General features: G+C 45.5%; 1 protein-coding gene across 2 annotated transcripts in view; it reads left to right on the plus strand.

Moving 5' to 3' along the window:
- The window catches only part of LOC139387100 (glypican-5-like), a 204,899-nt gene extending 199,680 nt beyond the window's left edge, over positions 1–5,219 (plus strand). For both annotated transcript variants that reach the window (XM_071133103.1, XM_071133102.1), the window contains one exon: positions 2,060–5,219. In XM_071133103.1, the coding sequence (XP_070989204.1) occupies positions 2,060–2,235 (176 nt within the window). In that variant the 3' untranslated portion in view covers positions 2,236–5,219. The remainder of the gene's footprint in view (positions 1–2,059) is intronic.
- Positions 5,220–18,824: the final 13,605 nt, after the last annotated feature.

Here is an 18,824-nt window from a genome sequence, read left to right on the forward strand (position 1 = left end):
AGCAAGACTTGTGACCTGTTGCCACAAGAAAAGGGCAACCAGTGAAAAACAAACACCATTGTTTATATATCTTCCCTTTTGCACTGTAACTATTTGAAGATAATAGGACATTTGAAATGTCCTCATTCTTTTGGAACTTTTGTGAGTGAAATGTTTACTGCTCATTTTTATTGTCTATCTCACTTTTTTTTTAATTATCTACCTCACTTGCTTTGGCAATGTTAACATATGTTTCCCATGCCAATAAAGCCCTTAGATTGATTTGAGAGAGAGGAATTTCAACAACAACAAAAAACATGGCGACTGCAGAGATATGGAATATTGTGAAAAACATGACTGTGTTTATCAGGCCCATGGCTGATATTGAAGTGTCTTCTCTTACGACCTCCTAATCAGATGCATCCCATTCATTGTGGTGGAAACAATGGCAGCAGTCTGATTGGGGATACGTGATGGCTTTGTCTATTGTGTTCAAAGGGAACAATAACCATTGGCACTGGAGTCCCATTTCTGTCCTTAGAGAGTGTTGCCTCGCTCCTCTCTTCAACCCTCAGCCTCTGTGGAAAAACATACAGACGCATACACGAAACACACACACACACACACACGCACGCACGCACACACACATACACACACAGACAATTGCAGGCATGCACACACACAGAGAGAGAGAGAAGGTTTTCATAGCCCACAGATTGTTATTGGACAGACACCGGAGTCTCCTCAAGGTCTGCCTCTCTGGCACACTGTCATTCTCACATCTGTGTGTCAGTTTATAACAGTTCTGATACATGGTTTTCAGCCCAGAGCATGACAGAGCTGATGAACTGATGGCTTCCCGCTCTTTCTCTCTCTCTCTCTCTCTCTCTCTCTCTCTCTCTCTCTCTCTCTCTCTCTCTCTCTCTCTCTCTCTCTCTCTCTGTCACTGGCTTTCTCTCTCTCTCTCTCCTCTCTCTCTCTCTGTCACTGGCTTTCTCTCTCTCTCTCTCTCTCTCTCCCTCTCTTCTCTCTCTCTGTCTCTCTCTGTCTGTCTCTCTCTCTCTCTCTCTCTGTCACTGGCTTTCTCTCTCTCTCTCTCTCTCTCTCTCTCTCTCTCTGTCACTGTCTTTCTCTCTCTCTCTCTCTCTCTCTCTCTCTCTCTCTCCTCTCTCTCTCTCTAATCTCTCTCTCTCTGTCACTGGCTTTCTCTCTCTCTCTCTCTCTCTTTCTCTCTCTCCCTCTCTTCTCTCTCTCTGTCTCTCTCTGTCTCTCTCTCTCTCTCTCTCTCTCTCTCTCTCTCTCAGAGTTATGTGCAGTAGTCATCTCTAATCTTTTTTTGTAATCCTTTATTAGGGGACCTGAGGTCTAGGTGGATCCACAGAAGGAGAAATTGGGAATTGGGAGAGAGGAGGAGAGGGAGAGAGGAGGAGAGGAGAGGGGTCAAGAGGGATGCAAAGAGACGAGATTGGAAGAGAGGGAGTAGAAAGGGGAGAAAGAGGGGTGAGAGGGGTGGAGAAAGGACAAAAAGAGAAAGAGAGAGGAAGAGGGGAAGTGCTAGAGAAAGGAAAAGAATGGAAGTGAGGGATGGGGCACTTGAGAGAGATCTCCTAATTCAGACAGCTCCTGCTCAAAGTGGAACGAGGGTGTGTGTGTGTGTGTGTGTGTGTGTGTGTGTTGTGTGTGTGTGTGTGTGTGTGTGTGTATGGCTATAATGACAATCTGAGGGCTATCCATCATCAGGCTGGTCACTACAAATAGTGAAGTTGTGGGGTTGTGTGAGTTTGTGTGAAGTTGTGTGAAGTTGTGTGGGGTTGTGTGAGGTTGTGTGAAGTTGTGGGGTTGTGTGAGGTTGTGTGAGGTTGTGTGGGGTTGTGTGAGGTTGTGTGAAGTTGTGGGGTTGCACGTAGGCCAACAGTACATTTCAATTATTGATTACACTCCCATTCAACTATGGTTACAAATAGCAGCTAAAAATTGCTCTACTGTTATGTCTTTCTTATCTTATCTTGTTCTCTCTCTCTCTCTCTCTCTCTCTCTCTCTCTCTCTCTCTCTCTCTCTCTCTCTCTCTCTCTCCCTCAGCCCCTGATGGTCGACCAGAGGTTTCCAGCGACAAACCCGTAGGAAGTAACCCTGGTGGTCGTGCTCCCCCGGTGGTTAGGCTGAGAGGTGCAGGGTGCCCCCCTGCCTGTCTGTCTCTACCCACGGCCCTCACCCTCCTCCTGGTCACTCTGGCTCTACAGTGGAGCATGCTGTGATCAAATCATAATGCCCCCTACTAACCTGGCCCCATCCACACACACAGTGGAGACTACACCCCTACACCACCTCCTATGTACCCCAACCCCAATGCACAGACTGGACTGGGGTAGAGGAAGGAGGATGGATGAAGAAATGCGAAGAGGACGGAGAGAGAGGGAGGAGGGGGTGAAGAGAGAAGGAGAGAGAGAGATTTGTGTGTGTGTGGGGGGGCTCCTCACAGGCAGATTGTTACAGTACTCAGCCTGCTGCTTCCTGTGTGTATGCTGTGGACTAGTCTCCCTCCACAGCTCTCCTGCTCTCTGCTTTAACAATGCACTCACATTCTCTACCACTGGGACGGACTACCACGCGGTGGGACGGACTACCACACGGTGGGACGGACTACCACGCGGTGGGACGGACTATCACGCGGTGGGACGGACTACCACGCGGTGGGACGGACTACCACGCGGTGGGACGGACTACCACGCGGTGGGACGGACTACCACGCACTGGGACGGACTACCACGCGTTGGGACGGACTACCACGCACTGGGACGGACTACCACGCACTGGGACGGACTACCACGCACTGGGACGGACTACCACGCGGGACTTCTGGGCCTCAATATGCAAAACTCGCTCACATACTCACGTGCACGCTTTCACACACACACACACACACACACCTAAACTAACGCATATGCAGGCATACACTTGCGCACGCACACACTTTTCAATCTGCTGCTGGTTTTCTGTGTTGTCAGCTACAGTACTTACCTCTGTGGATACTTTTCATCTTTAGCCAATCTTCTCCCGGGTTTCAACGCCATTGGGCAGAGTTCACTTCATTTTCAATCTCTCGGCTGTTTATATGCTCTAAAGGATTAACACATATAAGAAATGCATGCCGGATGAATAATACAATCCCTTTCCCACCAGGCCAGCGTAGCCGATTGGACCCACTCTAACTGATTAATCCTAATCCACGTCATCATTTTGTATTGCCTGTTGCGGCAGGATTATTTTCCTTCTGTGGCAAACTGGCTCAGATGAGGACCCCATGTCTGTATGCAACAGTAGAATGTATCGAACTCATTGGTAGAGAAGGGCAGGAGCGCACACGCTCATCAGACGCGGCATGCGTGTGTGGGTGGCCATGTACTGTGTATAGACCCATTGATTTGTTTGAGTATATTTAGATATCGTTCTATCGAGCTCACCCAACATCAGCCCTTTATCAATAGAGTTGAATGGATGAAACGTGTCTGAATAAATTATATTTTTGTTTCTATTTTCGTTTCCTGAATAGCTTTGAATGAACTGTGCTTGTCCCCGGATTAAATGAAACGCAATGCAATAGTATCAGAGATATATTTTGTATCACGACTATACCAAGAATGTCCACGTGTCTTTTCGTACACCAACATGCTACGTGAAGTGTTGGCAACCTCCTTTCACCAGAAAACATCGGTCAAAGCCTGTTTGTACATTGTTGATTCACTATTGTTCGCCGTTCGTCCATTTTTGTTGTCGTCGTCTGTGTTTCCCTCTTTGAATTGCACATATGCATGTCTACCCTTCATAGTTAGCATTGTTTTGTTACGTTAGTAACTTGAGACCGTGTACTGTATTACATTGCAACAGTCTGTTACCTCTACGGAAAATAATAAGAAAAAAAAACATTTCATGCTACTCTGCATCCTCTCTCTTTATCTCCCTCTCTCTCTCGCTCGCTCTCACTCATCTGTCTCTCTTTTCCCATAACCCATTCAATTGCTTTAGTTCTGTTTGGACAAGGTGATCAAAAGATGTAACCAGCTTATTCTACAGTTACCATATTAACCCATATTTAGGATAACAACCGTTGAACAATATATTATGTCACTCATGCAGAAACATACACAATGCAGTTACATACACGGGCAGGGCATTTCTATCGCTTCGTCAAAATATTCAATCAAACTTGTTGTTTGATTTAATATTTTGATTGAAGTCTGTTTTATTTTACATTTTTTAGAAGGGAATGTTTCTTCGGTTGGTACCGTAGAGGTTTGTACACTTGAAGTGATTAAAGCCAGCAGAATGAATGTCTCAAAAAACACAGATGTTTAAACTGTTTAGGCCAGTCGGTTTCTGCTGACCACGGGATCTGAGGAGTAAAAAACGATGCTACATTTAGCCTACACCTGGTTCATGTTCAATAGGGCACGCAAAGGAAAGTGAAAATGAGACGTTATCATGACCTCTTTTATTTAACGTTTTTTTCTTTCTTGCTGCCTAATGAACACAACCCTCGCCTCCTCTTTCTGCTGACAAGGGCGTGACCTATATTGGGCGAAAAGTACTTTACTGTGTCTCCAAAGTTGGAGTGGTGCATTGCTTCCCGCAGTATCTGTATTGAACTGAGTTGGCCTAATGCAAAGTTGGCCCACAGACATTTTGTTTTCAGGCCACATTCAGAGCTGTACTGCCGACACATCACCTGGTCACTGTCCTCTCGGCTGCATTTCTCATCTACCATTTCTTTAACTCGCATCCAATGCATTCAGATCACTTACTATAGCATGTGTATAAATGTATATATTTTAAGTCCCTCTCCACTTGTCGTTTCATTTCCTTTCTTTTATATTGGAAACATCACAGTGTAAGAAATGTGGTGTTGTAAAGGTATATCACATTTATTCTACTATAATGCTGTACTGAAGATTTCCCCCATCAGCAAGATTACTATCGTAATGGCCATTGAGTGTGAATGCAGTGGACATTTGCCTGACAACTGATATTGGCTCTTTCTCAATTCATCTTTCTCCTATTCCTTGTATCCTCTCGCCACGCCTCATTCTCAAACCGCTTTGGAGAAGGAAGCGAGCGGAGGGACCTTGGACCTTCTCCAATAGGGTTGAGAAGGTGGTGAGGAATCCCGGGAAGGACTAGTTAAGATAGAGCCGTTGTTTTCATCCTATGTGACTTATTCCTTATTAAAGGGCTCCCACTGTTACTGCCGAGTCAACAGAGCCTTCTATAAAAGTTCTTGAACACAAGCATGTCAAAACCACAAGAGTCATTCCAATGATTGAGAGGTATTGAGGCAGGGCTTCCAGGTGTGCATGCGTGCGTGCCGGTGCGCTAACGAGCGTGTGTGCGTATAGTCGTGTGCGTGAAAGCCTATGTGCGTATGTGTGCGAGCGTGCTTAGAATGTGTGAAAATATGAGTGTACGTACAAGCATTCCCCCTCATCAGCGACGCAGGTTTTTAATTCAAATGTAATTCAATTAGGTCAGGGTTGGCAGCTTCCCACGGTGTTGAGACGTGTTGGGTAGTGTGTAAGTAAGGACTCTTTCTTCACCACACACATTTATGTACTTCTGTCGTTGAGCTCTTCTTGTGTGTTCATGTTCTGTATTGTGTCATGTTTTCGGGTGGACCACAGGAAGAGTAGCTTCTGCTTCAGCAACAGCTATTGAGGATCCTAATAAAATACCAAATACACACACACACACACACACACACACCGCCAGGTGCCCAGAGGAGAGAACATCCTCACACTGTTCACCTGCCCTCTGTAGCACACGGCATGATGGGAAATGGAACTGACAGCCAATCAGTGAAGAGGAAAGGAAAGTGGGGAAGACAAAGAAGGAGTACGGGGAGAGGTGAGGAGTTTCTCCTGACCCTTTCTCAACGTAAAAGTCTTTCAAATATTATGTCGGCATTTCCAGAAATGTTGATGATATTAGATGTAATGTCAGATACACAGTAACCTAAGGGGCGAGACAGTCAGATCAGGTCGAGAGTTTTTCTAAAATGAGAGTTGAGAGGGTTGATCTGTGGACGTGTGTGGGCTCCCTGTGAAGGAAAACACCATAGCCAGCAATGCCCTTCCATCCTACCACCTGTCTGGGTGTTCTTCAGACAGCATTAGGTTGGTTACCCGCCTGGGTAACTCCCGGATAGGGTTACACTATCCTAAAGACTGTCTGTCTTTTTCCACTGCAGTGGACCTGAGCCCTCTGTTTCCTCCTTGGTCCTTCTGAAGAGTCACCCAAGCTGAGCTGCTTGAGTCCACTGATTTGTTGACCTGATCTTATGTCACAGACATCTCCAGTTCTCCCCCTTTCCCCATCCGTTTGGTAGTGAAAGAGCACGGTCTCTTGTTGTGTGTGTGTGTGTGTGTGTGTGTGTGTGTGTGTGTGTGTGTGTGTGTGTGTGTGTGTGTGTGTGTGTGTGTGTGTGTGTGTGTGTGTGTGTGTGTGTGTGTGTGTGTGTGTGTGTGTGTGTGTGTGTGTGTGTGTGTGTGTGCAACCAGGCCAGAGACTAATATAGCTGGTGCCACTGCCACTGAAGCGCTGATGTGGGCTGCAGTTGAAAATAGACCAGACAGACCAGGCAGGGAGCAGCTGTGACCCTGGATCCCCTCTCACTCTTTACATGTACACGGTGTGTGTGCATTAATATGTGTGTCTGCCCATTTTTTCTGGCCTGAATAGTCAGCACTGCAGAAACCCAGCCAATCAGCCATCTGAACACAATGTGGGCTCCATCTTTAATTTGATTGCAATATACTGTCTTTGATCAGCTGTGTGTTTTATAGACTAGGAAAGGAAATGGAAATACCTAGTCAGTTGTGCAACAGAATGCTTTCAACTAAAATGTGTCTTCTGCATTTAACCCAATCCCTCTGAATCAGAGAGGTGCAGGGGGCTGCCTTAATCGACAGCCACATCTTCAGTGCCCGGGGAACAGCAGGTTAACTGCCTTGCTCGGGGGCAGAACGACAGATTTTTACCTTGTCAGCTCTGGCGTTCGATCCAGCAACCGTTTGGTTACTGGCCCAACGGTCTAACCACTAGGCTACCAGCCGCCCCTAACTAAACTGCTTACGCACACACATTGCATTCACTTGCGTCAGTATCAAGCTGTGCGCTCATATAAAGTCATTAGTCATGTCTCATCTCTCTGAGTCCTGTCAGAGACCAGTCAGAGTACTCATCCAGAGATCTAATACTCATCTGTATAGATCAGTGTGATGCTCTGGACTAATACAGATGTAGAAACGTAATTTAAGGCAGTTTGCCACAGCTGGAAAATAGTCCTGCAGCAACAGGACATGTTAATTATTATTTTGATTATAATTAATGGACATTTGTGTAGGAGTTGATACATTTCTCAGAAGGGAAAATCAAGTCTGAAATTTCAAAGTGGAAATTACAAACTTGAAAAGCCTTTTTAAACCTCAAATACACGACAAGTTCTCCTGCAACAGGGTGATCAAATTAAGATCCTACTCCTCTCTCGCTTTCTCCATAGACAAGTATTTATGAATGCACACGCACGCATGCACACACACACACAGATCTTCTACTCATGTGTGTGCGTCAGTGTAGGTGAGATGACACAGACGTTCCCAGGCACAATGTAGTCCAATTAATGTTGAGCCTGTGAAGTGTCAGTATGTGGCCTTGGACTGTAGACTGTCCTCTCTCCTCTCATCCTTTTCTCTCCTCTTCTCTTTATCCCTCTCCTGTCTCCTGCCTAGACACTGACTCACTGTCTCTCAGTAAGAAGCATTAAATAGAGTCACTGTGTGTGTGTGTGTGTGTGTGTGTGTGTGTGTGTGTGTGTGTGTGTGTGTGTGTGTGTGTGTGTGTGTGTGTGTGTGTGTGTGTGTGTGTGTGTGTGTGTCTACATGTGTTTGTGTGTGTCTACATGTGTTCGTGTGCAGTGTGTGGGCAAACATGTGTGTGTGTGTGTGTGTGTGTGTGTGTGTGTGTGTGTCCAGTCTCAGTGCAGGCCAGGAAACTACCATTACTGATCTGTTTTCACACTGATGGTTTTAACAGTGGGAGGTGTGGTCAGGCTACAGATGTAGGACCTTAATTTGAGCCAATTTGCTACAGCAGGAAAATTCTCCGGCAGCAATAGGAAATGTGAATTGTTATGTGCATTATAATTAATGGACATTTTTGTAGGGTGTGATGCATTTTTTTGTAAGAGAAAATTAAGTCTGAAATGTAAAAGTTTGAAATGACAAACTTTTTAAACCTCAAAAAGTTCTCCAGCAAAAGGGTGATCAAATTTAGATCTTAAATCGGTAGTGTTGCCCGTCCATCTAATGCGTTCACAGTTACAGTGGAACGATGGGGAATGTAACTACTGTCGTAAGGCAGTGAGGAGTGTTGTAAACGATGATGATGATGGAGATGACAATTAAGTCAACAACGATGACGAAGATGACAGTGATTATAATGCATGATGATGATAATGACAAACGACAATCAGGACTTGTTTGCCTGACGTAGAGATATGAGTGGAGGATGTAAGCCCTGAGGATGCCATGTAAGCCCTGATCCCGCGCGCTCTAACGTTGGCCACCCCAACGGGTTGCAAAGGGGGGTACTGGAAACGTTCAAAGTTCACCAGTTAAACTACCAGAATTTTGACATCGTTCAAGAATTGTATGTAGTCTATTACAAGGCGTCTAATGGCCCTTTTGGGTACCTCAGATTATCACAGTTGTCTGTACTTATCTCTGGCCCTCTGTGTGGCCTAATCACATGTCAAATATATGAAATCATTAAAGAAGATCATAAAAACAAATAGATGTACAACATGATCCTACATATACACCATCAACTTAGTGAACACCATTGGTGTTTAGTATGATGGTTTCAGCATGAAATATCCTTTCAAAAAATATGTTTTACAAACTTCTATTTCTTTTACTATGTCAATATGTATTTGTTTTCAATGTTTTGGCGTCAAACTTGTGGCAGTTGTGAAAAAAGTCAATAGTTGGAAGAGTTACAGAGTTAATTGAAAATAACCCCGTTGTTCATTAATTAGGCTATTTTCTCTTAACCATATGGTCTATCTACTAGAAACTCATGGACAATATGGACACAGATATAATTAATGAATACTATATATTAATATATATTTTTGTAAGTTATTCAAATACAAAATGACCAAAGTTACAATAGATTGCCATAGTTTTCTGTTAACTACCAAAATTACCGGTAGCTTTGCAACCCTAGTCGCCCCAGCCCGAGCCAGGACAGAACGACAGTGGGTGCACCATCACACCGCATGTCTCTAAGGACACATACCTCTGCCAGCACTCTGTGTGTGTGTGTGTGTTGTGTGTGTGTGTGTGTGTGTGTGTGTGTGTGTGTGTGTGTGTGTGTGTGTGTGTGTGTGTGTGTGTGTGCGTGCGTGCGTGCGTGCGTGCGTGCATGTGTGTGTGCATAGATCGAACACCACTGGCTAATTCTGGGCAATTATCTTCCATAAATAGCAACGTTTCCTCCATTGGAACTTCCATCCAGCCAGCCAACCAGCCATACAGACTCTGAACTAGCCAGCCAGTCAGTCACATCAGCTGAGAGAGCTACAGTAGCTGTCAACATCGATGCCAGTGTCACCACCACTAACTCACTACTGGGACTATCCTTCCAGCAGCAGTGACTTTTCCAGCCAGAAGTGTCTTTAAAGTATTCCTGGGGCTTTTGGCACATGCTGCTCTCTGCTCTGTTGTCACACAGACACACAGTTACGTTCAGCCAGAGGCTTCCTGAATGGAAATAGAGATGCGGTTGGAGGTTGGAGATGCAACTCTGCCCTACTCTGCTCTTCTCCAAAGTCCTATTAGGACTCTCCTAGATAAAGGAGACAACGGGACTGGAGCTCTGAGAGTTTCTACCCTGGTCCAAGATCTGTTTGTGCTGTCTTGCCAATAGCACACACAGGTCTAGGACCAAGCTACAGGGTTTCTGCTCAAACTGATCAAACAACCACTTTGCAAAAACGAACATACTGTGACATCTCCAACATTCACTTTTTTCTGCAGTATATTTAGAAATAGATCACAAATGCTGTATGTATTAATACACCACATTGACTTCATGTCCTATGTAGTCTGATCCCACTTGGCACAGAAGTCAATTCAACATCTATTCCATGTTAGTTCAACGTGGAAACATTGTGGAAACCATGCTGATTCAACCAATGGATGCCCGGTGGGATGTGGCATTGCAAAGAGGGGGTGGGAACAGGTAAGGAACTGCCCACTGCACAAACCGCTTGTTTCAATGTAATTTGTCAACATATTGTAACTTGGAATCTACATGGAAAATACAGTACATCACGTGTAAAAGAAAAAGAAAGAAGAAGTCATCAACGTAAACTGTCATCAACGTAAACTGTCATCAACGTAAACTGTCATCAACGTAAACTGTTTTTTTGATGGTAAGATTTCAACCACTGGATTAATTCATCATGGTAAACCAATTTTCAACGTGTACATACCTTGAAACAAAATTTGTTGAATTTGTACCCTTGGAACAATGTCAGATGTTCAACGTAATATATATATTATATATATTATAAGAGACAAAACAATAGCCTGGGCAGCACCTACAGCTATCCCTTCAGTCTCCCAACCAGGGTTTCAACCAGGCCCAGCCCTGCTTAGCTTTGATGTATGTCACCCTCTGACTATTACCAATGTGCTAGCATGAAGTCATTCCAAAGGGTAGGTTCAACAGAGCAAATGAATGGTAAACATTTGTGAACCAGTCACGAACGGCTATTGTTTAAATTCAGCCCAGGATTAACCTACAGTTAGACAATGCATACAGGCCAGGGGTTTCAGACTGTGGTGGGTTTCAAATGGAATCTACAAGTTAATAAGAAATATGTTGGATTCACGTCTCCATCTCAACCACGTTGAGGACAGAACGACAGAACAGAACGACATATCAATCGTTAACAAGCAGATAACTTCCATCTTTAAAAGTTGATATTTGGTTCCAATGGCAACCAAACACAATTCGATATCACTTTTTTTGCAACACGGTAAATAGCCTATTAACTTGTCGAAAAGTTAACAAATGACATGCTGGATTCATGTCTCCATTTGAACCAAAAATGAAAGTTAAAGAAGAAGATTAAGCCAGTGGCTCAGATGGAACTATCCAAGCAGTAGATACATCTCCTTTAAAATGTTGATATTTGGTTGTGTTGTCAACCAAACACAATTTAATATGACTTTTTGTAATACAGTACATAGGCTAAAGTTAAGAATATCTTTCAAACTAATATACAGTATTTATTTAACTTTAGAATGAGCAACACATTTTAGGTTACTGTAACAATGCGTTTCTTCTTATGTAATCATAGAAAGTGTACATGTTCAGGGTCGCAGGTCTGTGGAAATCGTAGATATAGCACGGTGATGACAGATTCTTGTTGTTGTATAAATGAACAAATGATCTGACATTGTATTCCCATTCAAAGTTTGCTGTGCTATTAAATGGTTGAAAAGGCAGTGATAACAAATTGGGAAATCAACAGACTTTTGTCTGTCTTTATGAGTGGGTGAAAATAGGTTGGAATCTCATTGATCAACGTATCAACCAAATATTCGCCATTTCTCCAACTTGAAATGTATGTGCCTGGTGGGAGGTCACCTTGTGTGTGTTGAAATACTAAATAGAAGTTTCTTTATCACTGTATGGAAGTTTGCTTTTGCTTTGCTTAAGTGTGTGTGTGTGTGTATGTGTGCATCTTTCTTTCTTGAGATACACACACACACCACAGATTCCTAATAGCACCTTGGTCCAATACCCAGTAGAGCCTTTTGGCGAGTCATTAGAAAGCATCTTGAGGAGGACAAACATAGATGATTATGATCAAAATAAGGCTGAGATACACACACACACACACACACACACTCCGCTCCCTGCAATAAAGCTGTATCCCAGAGGAATCCACAGTTATTTTGGAGGTTATTAAAGGAAAATAGAGAGAGGCACGAACAGCCCTGTAACCCAAAGCCTAGTATGGACCCCTCACTGACTGACTGACCGAGGCAGGGACTGAGAGGGGACAGAGGGGTGAGGAGGTCCTAGTCGCCCCCCTACTTAAGTGCCTACGGGTGGGTTAAGGCAAGGTGACAGAGGCGCATGAGAGCAGAGAAGGAGGTTTAAATCACTTCCTGTTCATTGTACACGCATTGACACACACACACACACACACACACACACACACACACACACACACACACACAGCCCTACCCCCTCTCACACAAAGTCTTACCCCTCACACACACACACACACATATACATACACACACCCCTACCCCCTCACACACACACACACCCCTACCTCCTCACACACACCCCTACCCCCTCACACACACACACACACACACACACACACCGTACATCCCAATGCTCCACTCCCTCTTCTCTCTAGTGGAGTGTAAAGTGAGATAGTTGTCATTAGAATATATTGTGTCTTAATAAGGTGGAGAGTAGTAGGGCCCAGGGCATTACTCACAGTGAAGCTGCGACTGTTAGGGAAACAGATTAGTCGCATCGCCCTGATGAGTACGGCCCCGCCGTGGAGATATGTGGCCCTGCAAGGCGTCCTCATCCTCACCAATTCCAATTAAACGCTAGACTGCGCTAAGGGTAGTTTGTGTGTGTGTGAGTGTGAGGATGTGGGGCCACTGGGGGGATGGGAGGGTCTGCCCTGGTCTTGGGCACCGAGCATTACTCAAGCCTACCGCATCGTAAGCTGAATCACTGAGGAAATGGTACAGTGTTCTTTCTCTGTGTGTAGCGCCACCTTTTGCTGCGATTACAGCTGTAAGTCGCTTGGAACGGGATATTTCAAACTTTTTTAACAAATATGTCTCTATCAGTTTTGCACATCAAGAGACTGAAATTTTTTCCCATTCCTCCTTGCAAAACAGCTCGAGCTCAGTGAGGTTGGATGGAGAGCATTTGTGAACAGCAGTTTTCACTTTCCACAGATTCTCGATTGGATTCAGGTCTGGACTTTGACTTGGCCATTCTAACACCTGGATATGTTTATTTTTGAACCATTCCATTGTAGATTTTGCTTTATGTTTTGGATCATTGTCTTGTTGGAAGACAAATCTCCGTCCCAGTCTCAGGTCTTTTGCAGACTCCATCAGGTTTTCTTCCAGAATGGTCCTGTATTTGGCTCCATCCATCTTCCCATCAATTTTAACCATCTTCCCTGTCCCTGCTGAAGAAAAGCAGGCCCAAACCATGATGCTGCCACCACCATGTTTGACAGTGGGGATGGTGTGTTCAGCTGTGTTGCTTTTACGCCAAACATAACGTTTTGCATTGTTGCCAAAAAGTTCAATTTTGGTTTCATCTGACCAGAGCACCTTCTTCCACATGTTTGGTGTGTCTCCCAGGTGTCTTGTGGCAAACTTTAAACAACACTTTTTATGGATATCTTTAAGAAATGGCTTTCTTCTTGCCACTCTTCCATAAAGGCCAGATTTGTGCAATATACGACTGATTGTTGTCCTATGGACAGAGTCTCCCACCTCAGCTGTAGATCTCTGCAGTTCATCCAGAGTGATCATGGGCCTCTTGGCTGCATCTCTGATCAGTCTTCTCCTTGTATGAGCTGAAAGTTTAGAGGGACGGCCAGGTCTTGGTAGATTTGCAGTGGTCTGATACTCCTTCCATTTCAATATTATCGCTTGCACAGTGCTCCTTGGGATGTTTAAAGCTTGGGAAATCTTTTTGTATCCAAATCCGGCTTTAAACTTCTTCACAACAGTATCTCGGACCTGCCTGGTGTGTTCCTTGTTCTTCATGATGCTCTCTGCGCTTTTAACGGACCTCTGAGACTATCACAGTGCAGGTGCATTTATACGGAGACTTGATTACACACAGGTGGATTGTATTTATCATCATTAGTCATTTAGGTCAACATTGGATCATTCAGAGATCCTCACTGAACTTCTGGAGAGAGTTTGCTGCACTGAAAGTAAAGGGGCTGAATAATTTTGCACGCCCAATTTTCAGTTTTTGATTTGTTAAAAATGTTTGAAATATCCAATAAATGTCGTTCCACTTCATGATTGTGTCCCACTTGTTGTTGATTCTTCACAAAAAAATACAGTTTTATATCTTTATGTTTGAAGCCTGAAATGTGGCAAAAGGTCGCAAAGTTCAAGGGGGCCGAATACTTTCGCAAGGCACTGTACAAAGACCAGTAGATCATACCTGCAGATTAAATGATAGAAACCTGTAAGAGATCGTTTCTCATCTTCTATCCATCAGACGGAACTGACATGCTCTGTTTGGCGTTCTGCCCTGTTCTCCTTCCTTCATGTCTAAAATCGAGGAACGCTTCTGTGAACGCTCCTCCCGTCCTCCTCTCCTCCCTCCTCTCCTCTCCTCCCTCCTCTCCTCCCTCCCTCCCTCCCTCCCTCCTCCTCCCTCCTCTCCCCCCTCCCTCCTCTTCTCCCTCCCTCCTCTCCTCCTCCCTCATCTCCTCCTCTCCTCTCCTCCCTCCTCTCCTCCTCCCTCCCCTCCTCCCTCCTCTCCTCACTCCTCTCCTCACTCCTCTCCTCCCCTCTCTCCTCTCCCTCCTCCTCCTCTCCTCCCTCCCTCCCTCCTTCCCTGGGTGCTATTCCTCCACCTAGACCGCGGTTAAATCCCCCTCTACCTTTCACCCCCCCCTACCTCTTTCTCTCTCCACCTCTTCTCTCCCCCTCTTCACCCTTCTCCCTATTCTTCCCCCCGGACACTCCTCATCTCAAAGGGTAGAGATCATAGGGGAGTGTCGGAACCACGATTGATGTGCTTGTGTGTACGTGTGTGCCTATGTGCACTTGTGTGTGTGCGTGTGTGTGTATGTGTGTGTATATGTGTGTGTGCGTCACAGTGTGTGTGCGTCACAGTGTGTGTGTGTATGCGTGTGTATTACATGATGGATGTGTGTGGAGATCCTGGGGGGGTCATTGATCCAGTGTGTATCCTGTGAGTGTCTGACGGTCCCATGCTGCCTGACCAGTGTGGAGATCGATGCTGCTGTGGCTCTCTCCTCTGACTCATAGGGACAGGAGTTTATACTGACTACATAAGCTGACCAGTAAAAAATCTGGGTCCAAGGTAAAGCATCAATAGTCATAGGACAAGGACAAGGATGAACACTCCAAAATAAAAATGAATGCTGGGTTCAAAACATCCTTGGGCACGGAACACACTCTGGGTTATTTGGAACGGTTGGGTTTGCGTGAATAACCGAACATGTTGGGTTGTTTGGATAACACAGTCAAAAATGGATTTAACCCTCGGGCTCATATATCATAGCTCAACAACCCAACCTGGCTCTTTTTAAAGACAACAACCCAGCATCAACAACCCAACCTGGCTCTTTTTAAAGACAACAATCCAGCATCAACAACCCAACCTGGCTCTTTTTAAAGACAACAATCCAGCATCAACAACCCAACCTGGCTCTTTTTAAAGACAACAATCCAGCATCAACAACCCAACCTGGCTCTTTTTAAAGACAACAACCCAACCTGGCTCTTTTTAAAGACAACAACCCAACGAAGTGACCCAATGCCTGCAGCCCAGCAGTTGGGTCATCTTAACAATCCAGCATTTTTTTTTGAAGTGAAGAGGCTAATGGGGATTGAACTGAGAGCTCAACCACAGCAGAGACTGGGGCAGTGGTCACCAGCAACTGAGTTTCACGTTGTGCTGGAGAAAGTCTTTCCCTATGCCCATGCAGAACACAGCACATAAGGAAAACAAACCACTTATTGCTGGTATGACACATAGCCATACGGTACGAAACTCATTGTTTCCCATGTAATTGCCCATAGCCTCATACACAAACCCATGTACTTTGTGGCCTTACTAAATGGCGCTCCAGTCAAGTGGCCTCTATTGTAAATCAATAGAAAGCACACAACACTTTCCATCCCCCGCCTGCCTACAGGAAATGTACCAGCGTATTGCAGCCTTATTTGATACGCGACCAAAAAAACAGAATGTTTTTCCCCCTAGACAGCTTTACAAGATTTGTTTTACAATGCAGTTTACAACACCAGATGAGGAGTGTGCTGAAATGACTTCATCTAAATGCCAATTCGCCATTAGCCAGGCACTGCTCTGGGCTCGTTTGCCGATAGCGATGGAACTTAGGCTTACGAGTCTTTTAACAATGCATAGTTCTTACAACGGCCGAAGATGTAACTAGCGTTTCCCAAAACACCACTCAGAGAGAACGGCTGCCGAGTGCGTCGCTGGAGCACGTGTCGATACTGATAGGATCGTAGAGAAAGGGAGCACTGCTCTCAGATCAGCTTTCTCCATTCAAATCTTTCCTTAGCATTAGAATGATTTCACAGTACTGATGAAGGATCAGCTCCCAGAGCGATATTACCACCTACGGCTGCAAATATTGAGGCGGCTTTATTCTAATGCTTACCGCACGTGCTACACATCAGGAAACATATTGAGACGAATGACAGACCGCAGCCTACACGTAGCAAAATAGATCTCAATTGATTGAACGCAGCTTACTGTTTATATTTTAATGCAGTTACCTTAATGCAACATATTTTTATATGTCACTTGTTAGTGTCAAGACATTGGCAACTTTGTATTCCTAGTCAAAGCTGAAGCTATCCCGGTCACAGAGAGACGGAGAAACGTCTCTATGTTTTGATTCTATGTATTGCGGAGATCTGTGTAGAAACCACGCGCTTAGCCGTTCTACGAGTTGTTTGAGGCAGGCGTTAGAGTTCGAGTTGCTTGAGGCAGGCGTTAGACTTCGAGTTGCTTGAGGCAGGCGTTAGACTTCGAGTTGCTTGAGGCAGGCGTTAGACTTCGAGTTGCTTGAGGCAGGCGTTAGACTTCGAGTTGCTTGAGGCAGGCGTTAGACTTCAAGTTGTTTGAGGCAGGCGTTAGACTTTGAGTTGTTTGAGACAGGCGTTAGACTTCGAGTTGCTTGAGGCAGGCGTTAGACTTCGAGTTGCTTGAGGCAGGCGTTAGACTTCGAGTTGCTTGAGACAGGCGTTAGACTTCGAGTTGTTTGAGGCAGGCATTACACTTCGAGTTGCTTGAGGCAGGCGTTAGACTTCGAGTTGCTTGAGGCAGGCGTTAGACTTCGAGTTGCTTGAGGCAGGCGTTAGACTTCGAGTTGCTTGAGGCAGGCGTTAGACTTCGAGTTGCTTGAGGCAGGCGTTAGACTTCGAGTTGTTTGAGGCAGGCGTTAGACTTCGAGTTGCTTGAGGCAGGCGGCGAGTTGTTTAGGCAGGCGTTCGAGTTGTTTGAGGCAGGCGTTAGACTTCGAGTTGTTTGAGGCAGGCGTTGACTTCGAGTTGTTTGAGGCGGGCGGCAGGCGTTAGACTTCGAGTTGCTTGAAGCAGGCGTTAGACTTCGAGTTGCTTGAGGCAGGCGTTAGACTTCGAGTTGTTTGAGGCAGGCGTTAGACTTCGAGTTGTTTGAGGCAGGCGTTAGACTTCGAGTTGTTTGAGGCAGGCGTTAGACTTCGAGTTGTAGACTTCGAGTTGTTTGAGGCAGGCGTTAGACTTCGAGTTGCTTGAGGCAGGCGTTAGACTTCGAGTTGTTTGAGGCAGGCGTTAGACTTCGAGTTGTTTGAGGCAGGCGTTAGACTTCGAGTTGTTTGAGGCAGGCGTTAGACTTCGAGTTGTTTGAGGCAGGCGTTAGACTTCGAGTTGCTTGAGGCAGGCGTTAGACTTCGAGTTGTTTGAGGCAGACGTTAGACTTCGAGTTGTTTGAGGCAGGCGTTAGACTTTGAGTTGTTTGAGGCAGGCGTTAGACTTCGAGTTGTTTGAGGCAGACGTTAGACTTCGAGTTGTTTGAGGCAGGCGTTAGATTACGAACGTTTTCAGGTGCTACGTCAATAACGATGGTTTTTGAGAAACAGCTCAGAGATTGAACAATGGTCATACAAAGGTTCTAACGATGAACTTAGCCTTGAGATGCATTTGGGAAACCGGGCCCAGATCACTGTGGACTGTAGAGGCTGGTATGCCAGGCCCCATGCCCAGATGCCCAGATCACTGTGGACTGTAGAGGCTGGTATGCCAGGCCCCATGCCCAGATGCCCAGATCACTGTGGACTGTAGAGGCTGGTATGCCAGGCCCCATGCCCAGATGCCCAGATCACTGTGGACTGTAGAGGCTGGTATGCCAGGCCCCATGCCCAGATGCCCAGATCACTGTGGACTGTAGAGGCTGGTATGCCAGGCCCCATGCCCAGATGCCCAGATCACTGTGGACTGTAGAGGCTGGTATGCCAGGCCCCATGCCCAGATGCCCAGATCACTGTGGACTGTAGAGGCTGGTATGCCAGGCCCCATGCCCAGATCACTGTCACCACTGGGAGAAAGGAAGAGAGAGAGAGAGAGAGAGAGAGAGAGAGAGAGAGAGAGAGAGAGAGAGAGAGAGAGAGAGAGAGAGAGAGAGAGAGAGAGAGAAAGAGAGAGAGAGAGAGACAGAGAGGGAGAGAGAGAGAGAGAGAGAGAGAGAGAGAGAGAGAGAGAGAGAGAGAATACCTATACCATCTATCACTACAAGGGCTGCAATGAAGACAGTTTCTCCCAGAAGGTCAATTCATTATGAAAACAAACAGACAGAGATGGAGGAAAGTTGGAGTAACTTGATAAAACTGAAGAGGAAAGTATTGGAATGTTGTAGGAATGTTCCCGAGTTCCCAGCGTTCCGGAGAGGCTGTGGGAACATAATTAAGAGTTCCACACAGGGGTCTGAGAAGCTCCCCCCCCCA

This window comes from Oncorhynchus clarkii, chromosome 28 (genome assembly GCF_045791955.1).
Source record: "Oncorhynchus clarkii lewisi isolate Uvic-CL-2024 chromosome 28, UVic_Ocla_1.0, whole genome shotgun sequence".
Taxonomy (NCBI): domain Eukaryota; kingdom Metazoa; phylum Chordata; class Actinopteri; order Salmoniformes; family Salmonidae; genus Oncorhynchus; species Oncorhynchus clarkii.